Source organism: Pezoporus flaviventris, unplaced genomic scaffold (assembly GCF_033815535.1).
Source record: "Pezoporus flaviventris isolate CSIRO_AGI_PZ_B2104156 unplaced genomic scaffold, CSIRO_AGI_Pfla_v1 ptg000015l, whole genome shotgun sequence".
In the NCBI taxonomy this organism is placed as follows: domain Eukaryota; kingdom Metazoa; phylum Chordata; class Aves; order Psittaciformes; family Psittacidae; genus Pezoporus; species Pezoporus flaviventris.
Window position 1 is genome coordinate 26,044,668 of NW_026892563.1, and position 19,631 is coordinate 26,064,298.

A 19,631-nucleotide genomic window follows, 5' to 3' on the forward strand; every position below is an offset into this window, starting at 1 on the left:
TCTTCCTCATAAATTCAAACCAGAACTGAATCCTTTTCCCAGTATTCTCAATTGGTGTCTGTGTAACTTTTCTTTACCCCTAATACTAGTGGAGCTAATAGGTTTGAAAGATAGCTCCTTGTAAACATTCAGCCACTCTAGTAGAAGTTTCTGGCAAGAGTAAAATCAATGAATGTCTTCTCATTTTAATATGTCATTATGAGAAGCTTTTTGGTGATTTGATCTACAGTAAGGCATAGCATGGATCTTCTAGGACTTGTGCATTTCACATTTTTGCATTGTGACTTTAAACAAGTTGAGACTTCTTTAAAGGAAAATGGGCCAGGCAAATATAAAACAACAATGTAAAACGTACCTGGGAGCAATGAAAGCTCTTAGTAATCTTAACTACGTTTGTACTTTTTATGTTTTACCAAACATAAAATAGCAGTCTCTTTGTCCAAGCATAAGACCGACAGTCAAGAGATCATGAGTTCTCGTTTTACCTCTCAGAGACGTACTGCAAGACATCGAGTTAAGTCACCTTGGTTTGCTTTGACTCAAATCTTCACGTAGTAGTTGGACCTGGAAAGGCCAAAACCATTCATGTTTATAAACCATTAGTGATCTGTAGTCCTGGGGTTCTGTGGCATGGTCCAGCATGGTTGTATTGATACTGCTCACAAGTTTGATGTGAGTGCCATAAGAGATATTGATGTCCTATATTTGCGTGTCACCAGAGTTTTAAAACAACTCTTTCCTGCTCTCTTTTTTATAGTGTTACTCTAACACATCACCAAAATGAGTGAAAATGAAGACCAAGGAGATCCAACGAATATGGGTGATTTAACAGGAGGCGTAGAATATGAGGATGATTTTGAAAAAGACCTTGAATGGCTAATTAATGAAGAAGATGAAGAAGAAGAAGAAAACCTTGATGAAAGAGAGGTAGTTGTTAAATGCTAAATTATATGCTAGTTATTTAGGATACAAAGTTGAGTAATATTTGAAATCATAAGCATAAAATTGAATATGGCTTGAAATGTGTAGGTACATTCACTGGATTTTGACAGAGAAAGTTATTTGGGTTATAGTGAAAACCAGTTCAGTGAACTGGTTAGTTTGGTTATAATTGCTTTAAACCAGAAAATTCAGTATTCCTTGAAAAGAATATGCTTATTTCAGAAGTACTTTTGGATTCCTTTTCGTGTTTGTGCAACACACATTCTGTTTTTGTGGTGTCACTGATCACTGTGCAAGCCATGCTTAGTTAAATTTTGTGCATGGAGGGACTGCAAGAAGGTTGTTAATGTCAAAAAAGCTATTAGTTATGACATGCACTATTTGACAGCCTGTTTTAGAGTTAGGGTCATTAGTAGTGCTCTTCTCTCTCACTATTTCTTTTCTCTTTCTCTGGTACTGTTCTTTGTTGGGAGAATAGTTGTTTAATTTTTGTTTTTAGAATCCTGAAGCACGAATTGTTGAAGGTGAGGATAGCTTTGAGGAAGACAATGAGGAAATGGAAGAAAATCCAGATCAGCTTTCAGAAGCAGATGTAAATGTGAAAGTGAGACCCTCCAATGAAGAAAGTTTGGAATCCAGATCTGATGTTAAACAGGGGGATCATGTATCTGATACTGATAGTGAAAGCTCTATCCAGGAATCCAAGCTGGAAAACCAGCAGGAACTGGATGAGGAAGAGGATGAAGAACTAAAGCGTTACATCTTGGAAAAGATTGAACAAGCCAACAAATTGCTGGAGAATCAGGGTCCTGTGGATCAGAACAGAGAACGGAAATTAAAATTTAAGGATAAGTTGGTGGATCTTGAAGTTCCTGCTCTAGAAGATGTTGAAATTTGTAAAACTGACTTTGCAAAAGGAGATGATGTTTCAAATAGGCTGTCTCAGTTGTGTATATCTAATGAAATGGGACAGGAAAGCACATCACTTTCTCCACATGCTGACAAGAACAATGAAAAGAAGGATGGTGAAATCTTAGTGGAAAAAGATGGGAAGTTTGAACTCTTAAGTTTACATGATATTGAAAGCCAGGGCATTTTGCCCCCAATAAGTGTTTCTTTTACTGATATTGAAACTCAACACATGTCTCCAAAATCTTCACCCTGTAGTCCTCCTGGTGCTGCTTCTCAAATGAAGAAAGTACCTCCAGAAGGACCAGGAGCACATACTTTTTCTCCTGGTGGAGATGACTGTGTGTTTTTCCCAAAGCCTCCATCTAACCCGAAGCATCGTCCAAATTCTGCCATCAGTGCTTCAAGAGGTCTGGGAAAACAGAAGACTCCACAGAGGGTGCAGTCTGCCAGCATGCCTGTGAGAAGCTCCACTTACTGTCTTTCTCCCAGACAAAAAGAATTGCGGAAACAGTTAGAACAAAGGAAGGAAAAACTGAAGAAAGAGGTAAAGATACAGAGGCAATAAATAGATCACAGTGACTATCCTGTTCCCATGCTTCACAGAAACCACATATTCAGGGCATTTCCTCCATTTTTCCATTGTAAAAGAGGCAACAAGAGTAATACTAACAAGATTATTACTGTTATTATTGTTGCTGTTATTATTCTCTGGAGTTTGTAAGGAATCTATCAAAAGTCTTTTCCTTAGGTGAAAAGAAAAACCCCACAGAGTGGCATAGGATCATGTCTTGCTCACAAGAGAAATTAATTATTTATTTACTACATCCTCCATAAATAGGCCTTCTGCTGTATTGTACTTACTGCTTTTGCTTATTGACTCTCTTTCTACCTAGGTTCCATTTCATGCCCACTGTTTACTGTGACATATCCCATGGTATCACATCTCCACGGATTACACTGCAGTGCAGGAAGTTAACATTAACCAAAGTAATGCAGGTGCACATTTGGGTGCTCATGAAGTATGTAATAGGCAATTATCATATGGGAGAGTGTTCAGTCATAAAATGAGATCTTCACAAGAGAATGACCCTGAGAACTACAAACAAAGAGCAGTGTGTTTAACATGTATGGGAGATAGAGCTGACTTCAAAAGTGGTATGCCTTATGCCTGCAATAAGATGCATGCAGGTGAAGTCACATTGACTAATAATATAACTGGATACTTTCCTTCCTGTAAAGGTTTTGCATAGGTGAGCGTTGTAGTAAGTTTTCTCAATGAGTTTGTGGCAAAGTAGGTTTTTTTCCCCTTTCTCTGTTAATTAATACTACTTTTCCTTCTTATTTGCTTTTACCTGGGCACTACAGAGACGACAAAAAGAAGACAGTATTGCCAGTAGTGAGATTATTCTTCTTGTATCTATAAAGGGCAATAATTTTAAAAAAACAAGTTAGAAAATCAAGTCAGTATCTTATGTATTGCTGGGAAAAAACCTCCACCTTTTTAGATCTTTCTCAGTGCCTTATTCAGAAAAACATATGTAATAGAGCCAGCCTTTGACAGCTGTAACAGGAACCTCATAAATCTTTACCAAGTATTTTAAAATCTTAGATATTTTTCTTCACTTTGCATTATGATGATACAATTACTTAAGAGTAGCTTGCTATGTATGTTGCTCTGTAAAAAAGAGCATGAAGCAGCTTCCATTTTTCTGTGCCATGATGTTCTAAGTAATCTGGCTCAGTAGCTTCAAAGGTTGCTTTCTGTCATCTGTGGAAATGAGCCTAGCCTGGTTTATTTGAGGCTGAGGCTTAGCTCAGTAACAAGGGGTATGAAATGAGAAGAGTTACTGATGGGTTTGCTTTGTACCACAAGACTGGATCTCTTGACACCATACTCTGCATATTTAAAGTAAAAGGTAGTGTCATAGAGATAGGGAAGGTTATTTTCCTAACAGTATGTGCTAAATCTCTTCCTCTGCTGGCTGACTTATGAAAAGGTAAGAATGTATTACGTTATTTCTTCATTTTTGAATGGAGTTCTTCCATTCAGTGATGGATTTCACGGGCATGAAACATTTCTTGACATTAATGAAATCCATCTGCTTCATTTTGGTGGAGTTTCTTTCATTTCAGTAAATTTCAAATTACAAGTTTGAAGGCTAGTGTGAAAGTAGATGGGAGGAATATCATCTATTTGCAAGAAGAACAGGTTTCTATGAGTATTGAAATGAGTGGGGATTGTAGCTTTTTTATCAAAGAAAGAGAGTTACACTCTAGTAAAATGTCCTAACCAGCTTTCTGAAGTGCAGTCTGAAAACCTTTCTCCTCCTTGTAGATACTTGTAATTGGCTAAAATATGATAATAATTTAATTATTAATAATTTTATTATTATAATAATAATAAAAAAAACCTTTTCTCAGTTTTGTAAAAATCAGTTCATTTTGTAAACTTGAAAAAAGTGTTAAGCTATTAATACTCTGTAAGTAAATACATTACAATGTCATGTCCAGAAAAAGCCCCATATTTGTAAGGTAGTAGTCTGTAGTCCATAGGTAGTTAAATATCCTTTAGGGTTTAGTGTACCCACCTGTCAAGACTGGAAACTGCATTCATTTTCAAAATGCATCAGTTGAAACTGATTTTAAGCCAATCAGAGCTATTGGACAGGCTTAATTTTAAAAGTCTTTACCCAGTGCTATTAAGAGATGTCTGTGAGTTGAGATGTATCATGGAAATAGAGGTAATCACAGAAAGGGTTAGACAGTATCTGAATGTAACATGAACCACAGAAGTGGTCAAACTCTTTTCTTCCTAGAAGTAGTATCAATTATGATGTAATCTTTGCTTATTCCAGTTTCATCAGTACTTTTGTGTCTCTCATATAATTCAGATGGCTTATTTATTGTCTATGAAGGCCTTTGAAGATTGATTCTCTTAAAAACTAAGTTTATTAACTCTTCATTCCATTTAAGGAAGAAGAAAAGAAAAGGGAACAAGAAGAACAGAAGAGAAGAGATAATGAGATGGTTTTTAAAGCTTGGTTACAGAAGAAGAAAGAACAAGTGCAAGAAGAAAAGCGGATTCGTCGTGCAAAGGAGCTAGAAGACTTGAACAGCAGGGTAAGATCTCCCTAAAATAGAACTGGGAGCTGTAGTGCTCTTGTTAAATAGGAAAATTAGATTCTAAGCCTTAGAATCTGTTCTTCGCTAAGCATATGCAAATACACAGTGATAGGAAGCGTTTTTATTACATTGATTTCGGTGATGAGCTAGATTGACTTGCATGTTTAGGATTGTTCTGCTTGGCAGAGTGGCTTGCATCATAGAAGCTGCATATATGAATTCCATAGCTATAAAATCACAGGAGACGGATGCTCCTTTTTATTGGGAGAATGACTTGATTGAACCCTGCAGTGAACAGCCAGCCAGAAAACCCTTTGAAGTGCATTCCTTACCTTTTGGCAAGCAGTTAATGCACATGACCTGACCAAAGCCTGAAGATGCTGTCTTCTAATTTTCCTCTGCCTTGCAGCAATGGGCTTGAAAAGCTAAATTCAGTATTTTTTTAAAACAAACAGCTTTGAATGGTTGTTCATGTGAATATTCCATGCCAGATTAGCATATGATTTAGTTTGGTTCTAAAGTATGTTTTGTGGATGGGAGATACCAGCAGAGTTCAAAAAATTGTTATAATGTGATTATAAGTCATTTAATGATAAGCCTTGTGTGTATATGTCTTTTTCTTTTTTTTTTTTTTTAAATAGGAGAAGGACAGGAATCCAGAAGAAGCCTTCAAGTTATGGCTTAAAAAAAAGCACCAAGAGCACATGAAGGAAAAACAGTTAGAAATGTTGAGGCGCCAAGCTGAGGGAATTGCCTTTTTTCCAAGAACAGAGGAATGCAACAGAGCCTTTAAAGAGTGAGTAGGGTCATTCCTAGGGAATAGTATTTGTAAGTTTTGTAGTCTATCAGGCTAAAAGCATAGTTATTTTATCGTACATCTTTACTGCTGAAGTCCTCATTGTTTTGGTTTGGGGCTTTTTTTATGGATATGCCCTCATAAACTTAAACCCCAGCAAAAATGCATCAATTTCTTGTTGTTTGTTCAGTGTTGTGAAATTACTTGTCAGAGCCTGAGCTGAAATAGTGAATTACTTCTCCTGAAAAAGGGAGATACTTCTCCCCTGCCTGTCAGGCTCAGGTTGATTCAGCTCTTTAAACAAGCAGAAAGATAATCCAATAGAGTGTTTTTTAACTCCCTCAAGTTTGTGAGTTGAATTAGCTCAACAGCAAGGGGGAGGCAAAGGTGGGTGGCAGAAGCTGGAGAATGGGATGGAGAAATAGTACTTTTAGACTGGCTCAGCCATGACACCTGTGTTTATCCTCGAGGGCAAGGTGACTCTAGTTAAGTGGGGGCAAGTCTCCTTCAAATGGATGACATAAAACTTTAAATTGCAACTGTCAGTATTTCTAGACCTCCTTCTCTTTCCCCAGATGGCTAAAAAGAAAAAGAGAAGAAAAACGAGCAGAAGAACTAGCTGCTAAAGAGAGAGTGAGGCAGCTTAGACTAGAAGCCAGAAGAGCAAAACAGCTGCAGAACATCCACTGTATTAATTCAGAGCCAAAATCCTTTCGCTTCACAAGTCATTACAGTTGAAAGTTTGATGTAAGAACAGAGTTCTTGGTGGCAGTCTTTTAATTTTTATGGCTTGAGTTTTTGCTCTTTACAGCTACTTTTTGTGGTGTGTTTAAAGCTTCAAACAAGTTTAAAAATTACCTTCACTAACAACAATTTTTCTACCTATTTATTTGTAATTTTGTTGAAAAAGCCTGCTTTTATATATAACTAACTCAGGGATTTTATTGGTTTGCTCAAGTCTTAACGAGTATGAGATCTACATACGAGGGTGGCAAATACACATTCCTGTCATTAAAAGGCACTTTATACTCAACTCCACCATGAATTCCTGGATGCAGGCTATTATGTAAAATGTTGACTTTTTGCTGGATTAATATTGCTGTTTGCTGCTGCTTGTGATGAAGACTGTACAAGGTGTTACGTTGTTGGAAAATGCTGCTTCTTGTACCACTTTCTATTGAGCTGTTGACCAGTTAATTCTGGCCAGACCGGAGGACTATTTCATTTATTTTAGGGAAAGTGGCCATTGAAGGCTAACACATGTGTGACTGTGCAACAGTCTTTGAAACTTATTTCTGAGTCATAGTTAGTAATTTTCTATCCCATTAAGTGATTGTGTGAATTATGACCTTTACCAGCTACCTTCAAGGTAGCTGGATCATTTGTATATGTGTCCATGTTTGCTAAATTAATTATAATAAATTATACCACCTTACCCAGATCAATTGTGAACTCTTCTCAGAGAGTGCTGAGGTCAATCATGAAGTTAATGGAAGATGAGGAGCAACTGTCCAACCTATTTCATGATCTGTCATTGTTCTTCCACTTTTGCACATTTAAAGTGTTTTCTGGAAGTTTTGTAACAGGAAGTAGTGTAGTAGATGGCAAAGCAAATTTGCCATGAGTATTTTTCTCTTCGCATTCTGGAGATAGTTGCAGGCATATTGAAAGAGTACGGATGGCACTGTGGTGCAGCTTTTGCTAGCATAGGTAAAGGACATGGTTGTGAAATGGAAATTTGACATGCTACTGAGAAAGGCAAGCAACAGATGCCTTCCTGTACCTTCCCCTGACACCAAGGACAAAAAGTGCTTCTTGTGTCTGGCAAATGCAGAGGTGAAGTCTGCAAAGGTTCATGGTATCTCCCTAATTGTAAGAAGCTACAAAAGAAGTGTTTCTTGGTTCACTACCTCAGACCAGTAGAATTAAGGGTTTTACAGTTAAACGTCATGTAGTTCTTTTTATGCTGCAGGGAAAACAAGGTCAGAAATACAGTTATATTAAATCCAAGATTGCAACTTTAAAGCAAAGAAAGTTTATTGTAGTTTTCTTCATGCAAATCAAAGCATGGCCAGCAACAGCAAGAACTTAACTTACAGATTCTGATAACAGTATGAGATTCAAAGAAAAACTGGGTGAAAGCTACCATTTCAAAACCCTTTCCCTAAACTAGATGGCTACAGGAGATAGATTTGGGAATGAAACTAAGAAATTAAAATGCATACTTGCATCTTTCTTCTTTACATCTGCAGCTTAAAGAGGTTTCTTTAGATTTAGCAGATCATCTGCTGAAACTTCTCTTCAAACCTACATCAAGATTATAAAATCATATATGTAAAAAAAAAATACTTTTTTTTACCAGTGCTTGTGCAAACTTCGTGCTTATCTTCAACTCCCCAGAAAGCCCATGAAGACATTGGGCAAGAACTAATATTAGGTCAGGTTTCAACACTGTGTACTAAAGGAAGTATATTAGTCTGTCTTTGCTGAGGATCAGCTACTCAACAGCTTCATTCTAGAAGCTGAGATAGATGGAAAACCATTATTTTAGCCTTATGGAAACACAAGAATAACCTCATCCCAAACAGGTTTCCAGAATTTATTTAAAAACAGTTACTGTTTATATATTACAGCTAGAGTTCATTCAAGTTCTTTCCCTTCTTGCCAGGGCTGCAACACTGCATATGCTCTTACTTTCAGAGCTTAGAGCTATGAAAATTCATTGCACGTTTTCCTTTTGATTTCTGAAAAGGCTGAACATAGACTTGGTGACAGTTCATCACCTTGGCTAAGATTAAAAAAAAAAAATGCATGGAGCTGACAATTTTCCATTGCACCTTCCCCCCTTCCCTTAGCATAATCTATCAGCACTTCATTTACTTTGGTACAGTTAGGCTTTTGTCTCCCTCTAAACAGAAATTCATTGAGATTTGCTAATAAGACTGTAAACCTTAAATGGTCAAGGGCATCTCTATGCTCTACAAATCAGACCAGTGTAACATTTTTGGTCTTGCCTTTGTAGAAGAAAAGAAGTAGCTTTCCAGACTGAAAAGTAGTGGCAGTATCCCAGAGGCTAAGGAAATACTGTCAGTACCTAGCTTCAAGTAGTAAGAAACTGCATCATTTCCAATGTTAAACCCACCCATTATGGAAAGAAATAGGAAAAAGGAAAGTCTGCTGAACATCAACTAGTGTAATTCTTCAGAAGAGTGCATGTGCGGTTGCATTGCCTATGTTTTTAAAGGACTATCAGCTCTCCTTGACAGTGATTGCAACAATTGAAAGTTACATCTTCATATCTTGTGTATGGGTGAAACCTTCCAATATTCTTCTTTGTGGAAAGGAAGGAGGCTGGAGAAGTCTCAGAAAAAGAAACTTCTGTCGATGATTCGGCACGTGCAGCTGGATCCAGTACCCGTAGCACCTAAGGATGGAAAAATTGAGACTGACAATATATCTATTAAGTTTCATGGGTTTTATCCTTCTTTACCAGCTAGGAAAGATTTCCCAAAAGCAATTTTTCATTTCTTTCCAAGTTGAAAACTGAATATCCATCTTTCCAGACCCTCAATATAAAGACATTAGGTAGTGTTTATAAATTAGTAATATTCATCAGAAATCCAAGCTATAATTTTAAAGAGAATTAAAAAAATCTAATTTCTTTTAGCAGAGTTGAGCAAAACTAGGCAAGAGCAACACAGATCAGTAGGCACTGTGAGCCTCCTGCTGCTCAACCATTACTCAATTGCTTCCAGACTAAACTCTTAGTCTAGTTTTCTATTTAAGCATCAAGTTTCCTGTGGTGAAACCTTGTCTTGAAAGATAATCACATAGCTTCTTTCTGTGTTTCCATCCACTCTTAACAGAACTGATTTGTAGGGCAACAAACTATTGCTGAAGTGTTATGAGTTTTTCCTACCTGAGTTTCTTCTCCCGCTAAGTTTTTAGACTCAGATAAGTATTTTTGATTGGCTTCCTCCTGACACACTGACTCTAATCTAATTCTGACCCAATCATTTTTAGTGCTAGGAACAGAGAAGGAAACAGTATGTATCATTATGTATGTTGTTCTGCTTATTGTTCCAGGTTTGGTTGGTTGGTTTTGGGGTGTATCTTTTTTTTTTGGGGGGGGGGAGGCAACATCTCTATTCAGTAAGTTTCCCCTGCATATAGTTTTTTAAAAAGATAAGATATGAAGTATTTAACACAAGGCAAGATATTTCTTTCTGGAAAGAAGACTCTGTGTTGACAGACTGAGATGTATGAAGAGTTCTTACCATTTCAGCCATTTTCTCAGCAGGGGTACTGCAGAACTCCACAGATGTTGAAGTCTTCTTTGGACTGTTAGTGCCAACATTTCCAAGAAGACGTGAGCTTACAGCTTTGGCTAGCTTACAATTCACAGCCGCTAGCTCTGTCGTAGTGTAACATTGGGCACTAGGATAGTATGTCTGTTGTCTCCCCCACTGAAGAGAAACCATCAGTTCCTCCAGCAGCCTGTGCAGAAAAGAAGACAGCACTATTAGTGGGTTTTGTACCCTGTATTACCAGCAACTTCACTGGAATCATCCCTTCCCAAGACTTACTGCACAAGCTAAATGTTAACTGAAACATGGAAAAAGAAAAAAAAAAAAGTGTTTAAAAATCATGTTATCTTCCAAGGCAAGGCCTCACCATCAAGGTATTTTAATACAGGTAAAACCTGACAACTGTCAGAATAAGCACAAAAGAAGTCCACATGGGTAGAAGAGTCTGTATGTTTTAGAAGGAGACAGAGAAAACTTGAAGGCAAGATAGTTCAGTGATTAACTACAGAAATCCTGAGGATATAAGGGATGTCAGCTCTAGAGTAACACCTCACACCTCCAGGCAACAAAGGAAAAATTAATACTACTTTGGCTCTTTCAGCTGTGGTGCTGAAAAGTGACATTACTCTCTATCAGCATAATTAATTTTTGTTGACTATCACTGGAACAGGAAAATTATTTGATTCTTCTCTGGTCTACAATGAACAGACAGAAATTAAGTTTGCACAGAGGTAGTGTGGATTAGAAAAATCATACTTCTGCGTATCAATCATCTCTTGACGGAACTGATCGCGTTCATTCAGCAAGTCCTGGATTGCACTTTGTGCATCCCTGGTTTGACGCTGAAGTATTGCTCTGGTATTGGTTAGCTCATCAGCCATAACCCTGCAAAACAAATCCCCAATCAGTAGTGTAAGTGAGCAGTTTGAAATTCACCTTTATTCTACTACAGACTGCAATTTGTCAGCTCAAGTTAAGGATTAAGCTGCTGTTCTTACTCTCCCACCCAGAGCCCATATCAACCTAATTATAAAGGACACATATTAAGAATAATATATGTTCAACCACAGTCAACACAAGTTCAAGATTATATTTTGATTTGCTGAGTTTAAACAATTGTATGTCACTTAATACAAACCTAGCAACAGACATTTCAAAATACCTTGGATAACAGAACATTTACATGTAAAAATGTAAATACATTTTGTTTTACTAACACAGTTCTCACAAGTATGCTGTAATCTCATATTTCCATACTCCTCTCTGAAGATGACACCTATGGCTAAAGACTGCATTCATTCACCTCTTTGCCTTTCTCAGGGGCAATAACTAGACATTACATGTGCCAGATATAAGCATTTAAGAGCTACAAATGAGACAACTGTTGACACATTTTGCTATGCCATGAAGCTCAGCACTGACCCCTCAAGAAGCATCTCAAATGCCTACGTATACTGCAAATGCAAAAAACAATGACATTTAAACCACAGCCAGTTAGAAATCTGAGATCTCAACAAACCATAATGTGACGATATTGAAGGGTGTTACTCCAAGTACATCACCAGGGAATTTACATTCCTGATCTCAGAACTCCTATTAATGCTAAAGAAACAAGTTAGGATAGTAACTCTTGCCTAGCAAGGACAATCACAAGTCCTTACCATTCACTTAATATGCTGAAACTTCTTATGACCAGCAAATTAAAGGGAAGAGACTGTATTGTATTACCATTTCCTTCAAGCAGTAAGGTCTTTTGTCATATGCATTAAGCATCATGATTAAAATTTAGTCACTTATTGCTGAGTACAGTAGATTAAAAATCCTAGAACACTATTTACAGATCTGGTAAGACAACTATACCAGGCAAGTTAAAAGTCTAATCCTTTATCAAATGAAATTTTTACATTCAGACTAGTTTTTATGGTTAGAGAAGCAACAGCAGGGCTCTTAGCAGTATCACAACCAGTGTTTTAACAAAGAGATGCCCTATCCTGCTGATAACACACTCATGTTTTCAGTTGTTCCTAAGTAATGCTTACCCCAGTAAAGGACTTTTCAGTCTCATGCTCTGCCAGTGAGGAGGGCCACAAGAAGCAGAGATAGGACACCTGACCCAAACTAGCTGAAGGTATTCCATGCCACAGCACATCATGCCCAGTATATAAACTGGGGGGGGGGGGGGTTGGGAAGAGACTGATCACTGCTCAGGTCAAGCTGGGTACCAGTCAGAGGGTGGTAAGCAATTGTATTGTGCATCACCTGTGTTTACCATTTTGGTGGGTTTTTTTTCTCCTTTCCCTTCTTAGTTTTATATCCTCTCCCCTTGTTATTTACCTTATTATTATTAGTAGTATTATATTGTACTTAACCCATGGGGTTTACATTCTTTTGATTCTCTTCACCATCCCACCCCATAGGGAAAGGGGGAGTGAGAGCGAGTGGCTGCATGGTACTGAGTTACCAGCTGGGTCTAAACCACAACAAGGGTGGGGATGAAAATCAAGATAACTACCTTTAAGACAAGTCAAGACAGCTGTCCTGGAAAAAAAAAATTAAACCCTAAACTACACATAGTCTATCAGAATTAAGAACTTCTCCTGATATGTGAAGAACTGTAGTTTTTAGGAGGTATAGGATCCACTGTACTACCTTTGTAAATCTGAGAAGTTCTGTTTTTCAAGGAGCTTACTTTCTTTATACCTTTTCTGTAAACTCAAATTGCATAGTAGGTGTCAGTACAGCTGCTGTGGCCGTTGTCTACATATGTAAGCACATTACCAGACATTGCAATGGGCATACACAATACAAGACTGAAGGAGAATGCATTAGAACAGCTCTGTAAGAAGGAATACCTGCTTGCTAGGAATTTGCTTCTCCACACATCACATTGGATAGACATGCGCTCTAGTTGTTCAGACAACTGAGACATATTCCGGCCCAGGACTTCATTTTCTAGGATTAGCTGATTTTTCTCACGAGCCATCCGTTCAAAGTGGTACTGCAGATCATCCCCAACAGAAGCAACAAGTAATTTCTTCAGCTCCCGATTCACCTAGAATTAGACCAGACTGCCTTGTAATTATCAATATATAATGAAACACCTCCTACTTCCAGAATGCAATGCAAGTTACTGCAAACTGCTTTTCCCTTTCCTGAATAGAATGTATCCAGTGCAGGGTATATTAAGGCTCAGAATCCACTCTAGTGAGCATAAACATCTGAGACTAATGCATGTTTAGCACACTCTTATTTAAATACTAACAGTGGCCAGAGAGGAATGAAAGCCTGCTACAAGAAACAAAAAGTTTCAGTAGTAGTCAAGTCCTGAATCAATCAGATAACAAAGGATTAGACAAGACATCAACAAATGGATATTGTTTAGAAAATTATAGTCACTCCTCCTATGGCATCACATGTTTTCACTTAGCAGTTGAATTCAGAAGCAAAATCTTTCATTGTGGAAGATCCATTTCCCTGCAGCCCTCTAACGCGTTTCTCACACCTTCAAGACTTTCTTTTCATTGGTTGTCAGAGAAGCAGCACTGGATTACTTAGATGTACTTCTACTCTGTATCTTAGCTTATAGTTCAAGGGGGAAACCATTTCTCTCAAGTCTAGTGTCATAGGAGCTCTTTGGTCACATTCACAAACTGTTTATATAAACCAAAGCAGCTCAGCTGTGTAAGAGAAAACACCTTTCATTTCTTACCTCTGTTTGTATACGCAGCTGATTAGAGAGCCCTTCTTTATCCTGTAACAACCGCTTTTCTGAATTCTTTAGCTTTTCAATTGCATTTTTCAGCTCTTGCTGCTCTTTCTTGGGATCTGCAGCTCCATCTGACTGATAGAACGTGTCTCCTTTATGTCCCTCCGATTTAGCCGCCTTAGCATTTTTAGCTGGAACAACATGGGTGATAGCTGCTTTGGGGACTAATATACGAATAGCTTCAATCTCCACTGATTTATCAACAGGCACTTTCCCCAGCTGCAGAACTCCAGGACTCAGAGAAGAGACTGTCTTTTTATGTGGACTGTGGTGGCTGTGGTGGTTCATAATGTTGGCTCCAGTGATTACTTCCACCGATCCAGCTGCCTGCTCAGTTTCCATGCCATCTCCAGGTCCTCGGATGGGTGACGAGGTATCATCAACTGAAATTTAGAAATAGCAGAGGCAAAGTTTCACTTTCTTAGTCTCACTGAAACTCTTCACTTAATTTCGGTACTTCAAAGTTAGAGACTTTAATTGCACACTATGTGTCAAAGACTCCTTTGCAGCAGCAATTATGAAGCACAAATCAGACACATCCTAACTCAGGTGTGTATTGCTCATTAATACTAATAGGACAACACAAACATTGATCTGAATTGTACCGATTGCAATTTCTTGCTGCCATACAAGATGAAATGCAAACATGAGAGATAGTACAGAGGAAATTCTTGACAATATCACTCATAGGCTGAAAGAAAAATCAGTTTTTCAGAACTGACAGAATCAGAGCAGTCTCATTCTAAAAGTAAGAAATGAAGAGCAGCCATTAGCTACATAGCTACTAACACCTTAATAAATCTAGCAGACTGTTAAGGTACCATGTGTTTTAGTTGTCCAATTGAGGGTTTAAGAAAAGCCAACAAGCCAGTTCTGCTTCCTTTCTAATCAACAGACCCCAGTATTTCCAGCAATGCTTCATTCTGTTCTGAATTCCCCAACATGCATGATAACATTTACTGCAATTCATTTAAGTTCACCAAATTTTCAGCTGACTGAAGTATTGCTGCACAATTTCCTTATAATGGGAGAAAGCGAGAAAGTTCTGGAGCACACTCTTAGCTACACATGCTGATTTTTTCCTCATACTGCAGGCAGTAATGTGAGCCTGCGTCTTCTATCCAAATAATGAATTTCAAAAATGCAGTAGTTTCACATCATACTGCCCAACTTTCAACTTGGTTACATCAATACCAAAAGGTTCTGAATACTAGAGGACTGACAGAGAAGTGTACTTACAGATAACAGACCAGTGATAAACTTGTTTTTCAATACAAAGCTGGATTAGAAAACTACATTAAATTCACTGTTACATCCAGGCAAGACAGATTTTAACTGCAATAACATAATCACATAACTACTTCCTAATAGCCACATAAACCGACTAAGTTTAAATGAATGGAGCCTGGCATACAGTCTAACTCTGGTCTTAAGAATTCACATTAAAGTACTTTTAATCCAGTCTGCTTAGATATCATGCGAACAACCTACCTTTTTCTAGAGATGCCATTTTCTCTTTAGTAGTCAGCTCTTCTTAAGTCTGAGGAGGAAATGAGGAGTGGGGGGAAAAAAAGAAAATCTTCAGCAAGGCAACACTGACAGTTAATCTCTAATTTTTTGTACAACCTCTGAACTCCAATTCAGTTGCATAGTTAAAAAGATCACACCAAAACAAAGGAAAAGAACCCAAACCAGACCCACAAAAACCCACACCAATTCTCAAAGGACTGTGAGACTTCTGGCACTTGTTTCATTTTGGTTTTGGTGGGATTTTTTCACTAAAAGCTGAACTTCAACTCCTATCTTCTGCTCCTCATCCAGTTCAGCTTCTATTCCTCAAATCTCTCTGGGCTCCATCATCTTACCCTTTAAAGCTCTGTAACACTTCCAGAGCACAACTACATGACTGCGCAGATAACCAAAGATCATCACAGAACCATGAGAAAGGGAAATCCCACACTGTACTTAAAGCAGACCAAGAGGTGAGGAATTTCTTCCTCAGCTGCACAAGTGCTTTAGACCCGCTTGCTAATACAACTGTTTTGGTAGAGCCAATTCCCAAACAAAGCAGAAGTCAGTGCCCTGAGTGGCTGCACATGCTTAATTTAACCTAACAGTAAAACTTTACCCACAGTTTGGCACAAACTGCCATCCTGGCCATTTTCTCCCTTATCCACCACTGCTTCCTTCATCCACATGCCCATCCACTCTCAATTCTCCAGGTCACTCATCCTCCTTTCTCAGGGTCTCTCGCTAACTACATTAATTTGAGATTGATATATCCCCCTTTTCTTTTTCTTCTTCTTCTTTCAGTTTTCCCTGTTATTCAAGGGAGCTCTCCCAAAGCTCTTGCTTTCTTTTGTTATTGCACTAACTGAAAAGGCTTAACTAGAACTTTTTTTGACTTTCACTGCTACAGCTCTGCCCTGCAAAGATAATGACAGTGGTGTACACTACTTCCAGCTCTCTGGATTCATGATCTGTTTTGTGGAAGCCAGGTTTATCTTTGTGAGGAGCAGAAGACAAAAGAAACACCTTAAGCTTTTTCAAACGATAGATATGGGAACATCTTCACTATGAGGGTGGTGAGTCACTGGCACAGGTTGCCCAGAGAAGCTGTGGCTGCCCCATCCCTGACAGTGTTCAAAGTCAGGGTGGATGGGGCTTTGAGCAACCTGGTCTAGTGGAAGGTGCCCCTGCCCACGGCAGGAAGTTGGAACTGGATGAGCTTTAAGGTTCCTTCCAACCCAAACCATTCTGTGATTCCATGATCTTGTTATCTGTTGCTTCTACAGCTGCGTTATGTTTTTGCTCATTTAATACCACTCATCACTACTGTTTGTTCAGTTTTGATTGAGGATCTCATTTGAAGAGAACAAGGAGGATGAAAGCTCAGAAAAAGGCAAGAATACTCAATAAGGCCTGATTGCTGAGGTGAGTAGCTCGAGAGAGGACGCCTTCAACACCGGAGCGGGGGGAGATCAGCGTCCAGGAGCCTCAACCCAGAGCGGCGAGAGCCACCGAGGGAGCCTCAAGTCCTCGACTGGACCTGCCCAGGAGCCGGCAGCTCAGTGACGCGGGCAGGGACTCACACGGGGCGGAGCCAGGAGGGGCGGCACCAGCCCTCAGTGGTTAAAAACCTGCCCCAGGGAGCGCGGCGAGCAGAGAGGGTCGAGCAGTTCCCGCGGGCCGGCGAGCGGGATGGTGAGCGCTCGGCGTGTGAGCCGGGACCGGGCTGGGAGCTCTGCTCTGGCTGCCCCGGCGGTGGCAGCGTAGGCACCCAGACAGAGCCGATGAGAGGGGAGGCTGCAGTGCAGAGCTCGGGGTGCAGAGAGTGCATGCACTGGTCTGGTGAGGGGAGGGTGCACAATGGGCAGGGCTGCACTCGGTGCTCCCTGGTGGAGGTCCTCCTGCAGCAGGGGCTGAGCTGCGGGATGCTGTCAATAGACTGCGAGATGTCAGGGAAGCTGAGAGGAAGCAGGAATGGTTGCTCCAGGCCCAAACTGTGCAGGGGCCTCGAGCTTCACCTCTACCTCATGAAGGAAAGAAGGAGGCCGTTAACCTGGGAAGCTGGGAATTAGTGACAAAAAAAAAAAAAAACAACAAAAAAAAAAGGAGGAAAAGGACAATCAAAAGCAAGGGGCTTCCTCCTAAATTTGATGTCCCCACCCAGAACCGCTTTGCCGTCCTGCAGGGGGCTAATGAGGAAACACACTTGCACCATGAACAACCAGAGCAGATTCTCCTGGAAGGCAGGCTAAGGCACATAAAAAACAAGGTGCTTGGTGACAGCCAGCATGGCTTCACTAAGGAGAAATCCTGCCTGACCAATTTGGTGGCCTTCTGTGATGGGGCTACAGAACTGATGGACAGGGTAGAGCAGCTGATGTCATCTACCTGGACTTGTGTAAAGCATTTGATACTGTCCCACACAACATTCTTGTCTCTAAATTGGAGAGACATCAATTTGATGGATGGACCACTCGGTGGATAAAGAACTGGCTGGATGGCTGCACACAAAGAGGTGTGGTCAATGGCTCAATGTCCAGCTGAAGACCAGTAACGAGTGGTGTCCCTCAGGGATCGGTGTTGGACCGGTCTTGTTTAACATCGTCGCTGACATGGACAGTGGGATTGAGTGCACCCTCAGCAAGTTTGCCGATGACACCAAGCTGTGTGGTTCGGTTGATACACTGGAGGGAAGGAATGCCATCCAGAGGGACCCTGACATGCTTGTGAGGTGGACTGATGCCAACCTTATGAAGTTTAACCATGACAAGTGCAAGGTCCTACACCTGGGTCAGAGCAATCTGAGGCACATCTACAGGTAGGGCAGAGAAGAGATTCAGAGCAGCCCTGGGGAGAAGGACTTGGGGTGCCGGTTGATGAGAAAATGAACACGAGCCAGCAGTGTGTGGTCACAGCCCAGAAAGCCAACTGTATCCTGGGCTGCATCAAAAGGCACGTGACCAGCAGGTCGAAGGAGGTGATCCTGCCCCTCTACTCTGCTCTCGTGAGACCTCACCTGGAGTATTGTGTGCAGTTCTGGTGTCCTCAACATAAAAAGGACATGGAACTGTTGGAACAAGTCCAGAGAAGGGCCATGAAGATGATCAGGGGACTGGAGCACCTCCTGTATGAAGACAGGCTGAGAAAGTTGGGGTTGTTCAGCCTGGAGAAGAGGAGGCTATGTGGAGACCTCATAGCAGCCTTCCAGTATCTGAAGGGGGCCTATAGGGATGCTGGGGAGGGACTCTTCATTAGCGACTGTAGTAATAGGACAAGGGGTAATGGGTTAAAGCTTAAACAGGGGAAGTTTAGATTGGATATGAGGAGGAAATTCTTTCCTGTTAGGGTGGTGAGGCACTGGAATGGGTTGCCCAGAGAGGTTGTGAATGCTCCATCCCTGGCAGTGTTCAAGGCCAGGCTGGACGAGGCCTTGGGTGATATGGTTTAGTGTGAGGTGTCCCTGCCCATGGCAGGGGCGTTGGAACTATATGATCTTAAGGTCCTTTCCAACCCTAACTATTCTATGATTCTATAAGCATTTGGTCCTGTCTGCTTCATCTGAGACCACCTGCTGGCTATCCTGCTCCTTTAATGCTCATGCTATAATACTGTTCTTACTGTCCTGCTACACGTACGAACTTCAGCTTAAGCCTCGGCAAAATTCCCCTTTTATTCCATTCCTATAGGCAAGGCTCCTTCACCGATTGAATCGTTAACTGCCGCACTTCTCAGCTAACATCCTGCCCTACAGAACCGCCACGACAGGCAACGCAAGGAAATCCCGCATTAACAAGACTGAGCCATGACACACCACGGCCTCAGAAAAACACCACAACCCAGCCCCGGCTGCCACGGGCGATGAGTGTCCCCCTCACCCCAGGTTCAACCGAACCCCCTCAGCCTGCCGGTAAGCGACAGCTGGACATTACCCACCGCTCTTTAAAAGACGCTTCTCCGTCCACGGCAGGACCGGCCAACACGCACCCAGCGCTCCTCCGGCTCGGGCCCAGCCCCGGCCGCTTTCGAGCTCCGGCCCTACCGCCACCAGGCCGGATGCAACCCCGGCCGCCCCAGCAAGCCGGGCCCGAGCCCCGAGGACGCTACCGGAGCACACAACGACTGCCGCCACCTCCTGCGACTTCCGGTTCCTGCGGCGCGGCGAGCCGAGAGCCCCCAGGTGACGTCAGTCCCCTCTGCCAATCGCTGGGCCGCGCACGGCGGCGGGGCTTGGGTTGCCAAGGGTTCGTCACGTCACGTCACGTCGCGTCGCGCTCGC

General features: G+C 40.9%; 2 protein-coding genes across 3 annotated transcripts; one reads left to right on the plus strand and one right to left on the minus strand.

Moving 5' to 3' along the window:
* The first annotated feature begins 765 nt into the window (after positions 1–765).
* CCDC181 (coiled-coil domain containing 181) lies at positions 766–6,529 on the plus strand. 2 transcript variants are annotated; one of them, XM_061453853.1, is made up of 5 exons: positions 766–927; positions 1,442–2,398; positions 4,828–4,974; positions 5,619–5,773; positions 6,349–6,529. In XM_061453853.1, exons 1-5 carry the CDS (start codon positions 781–783, stop codon positions 6,509–6,511), a joined length of 1,569 nt encoding a protein of 522 aa, XP_061309837.1. In that variant the 5' UTR covers positions 766–780; the 3' UTR covers positions 6,512–6,529. The 2 variants fall into 2 exon arrangements, with proteins under 2 accessions (XP_061309837.1, XP_061309836.1); XM_061453852.1 differs by having other exon boundaries at positions 901–927; positions 1,421–2,398.
* Positions 6,530–7,785: 1,256 nt separating this feature from the next.
* Positions 7,786–19,416, minus strand: BLZF1 (basic leucine zipper nuclear factor 1). The gene is made up of 7 exons (XM_061453854.1): positions 19,289–19,416; positions 15,338–15,386; positions 13,790–14,229; positions 12,933–13,132; positions 10,837–10,965; positions 10,051–10,270; positions 7,786–9,197 (listed from the first exon to the last, which is right to left on the minus strand). Exons 2-7 carry the CDS (start codon positions 15,354–15,356, stop codon positions 9,012–9,014), a joined length of 1,194 nt encoding a protein of 397 aa, XP_061309838.1. The 5' UTR covers positions 15,357–15,386; positions 19,289–19,416; the 3' UTR covers positions 7,786–9,011.
* Between the last annotated feature and the right edge of the window lie 215 nt (positions 19,417–19,631).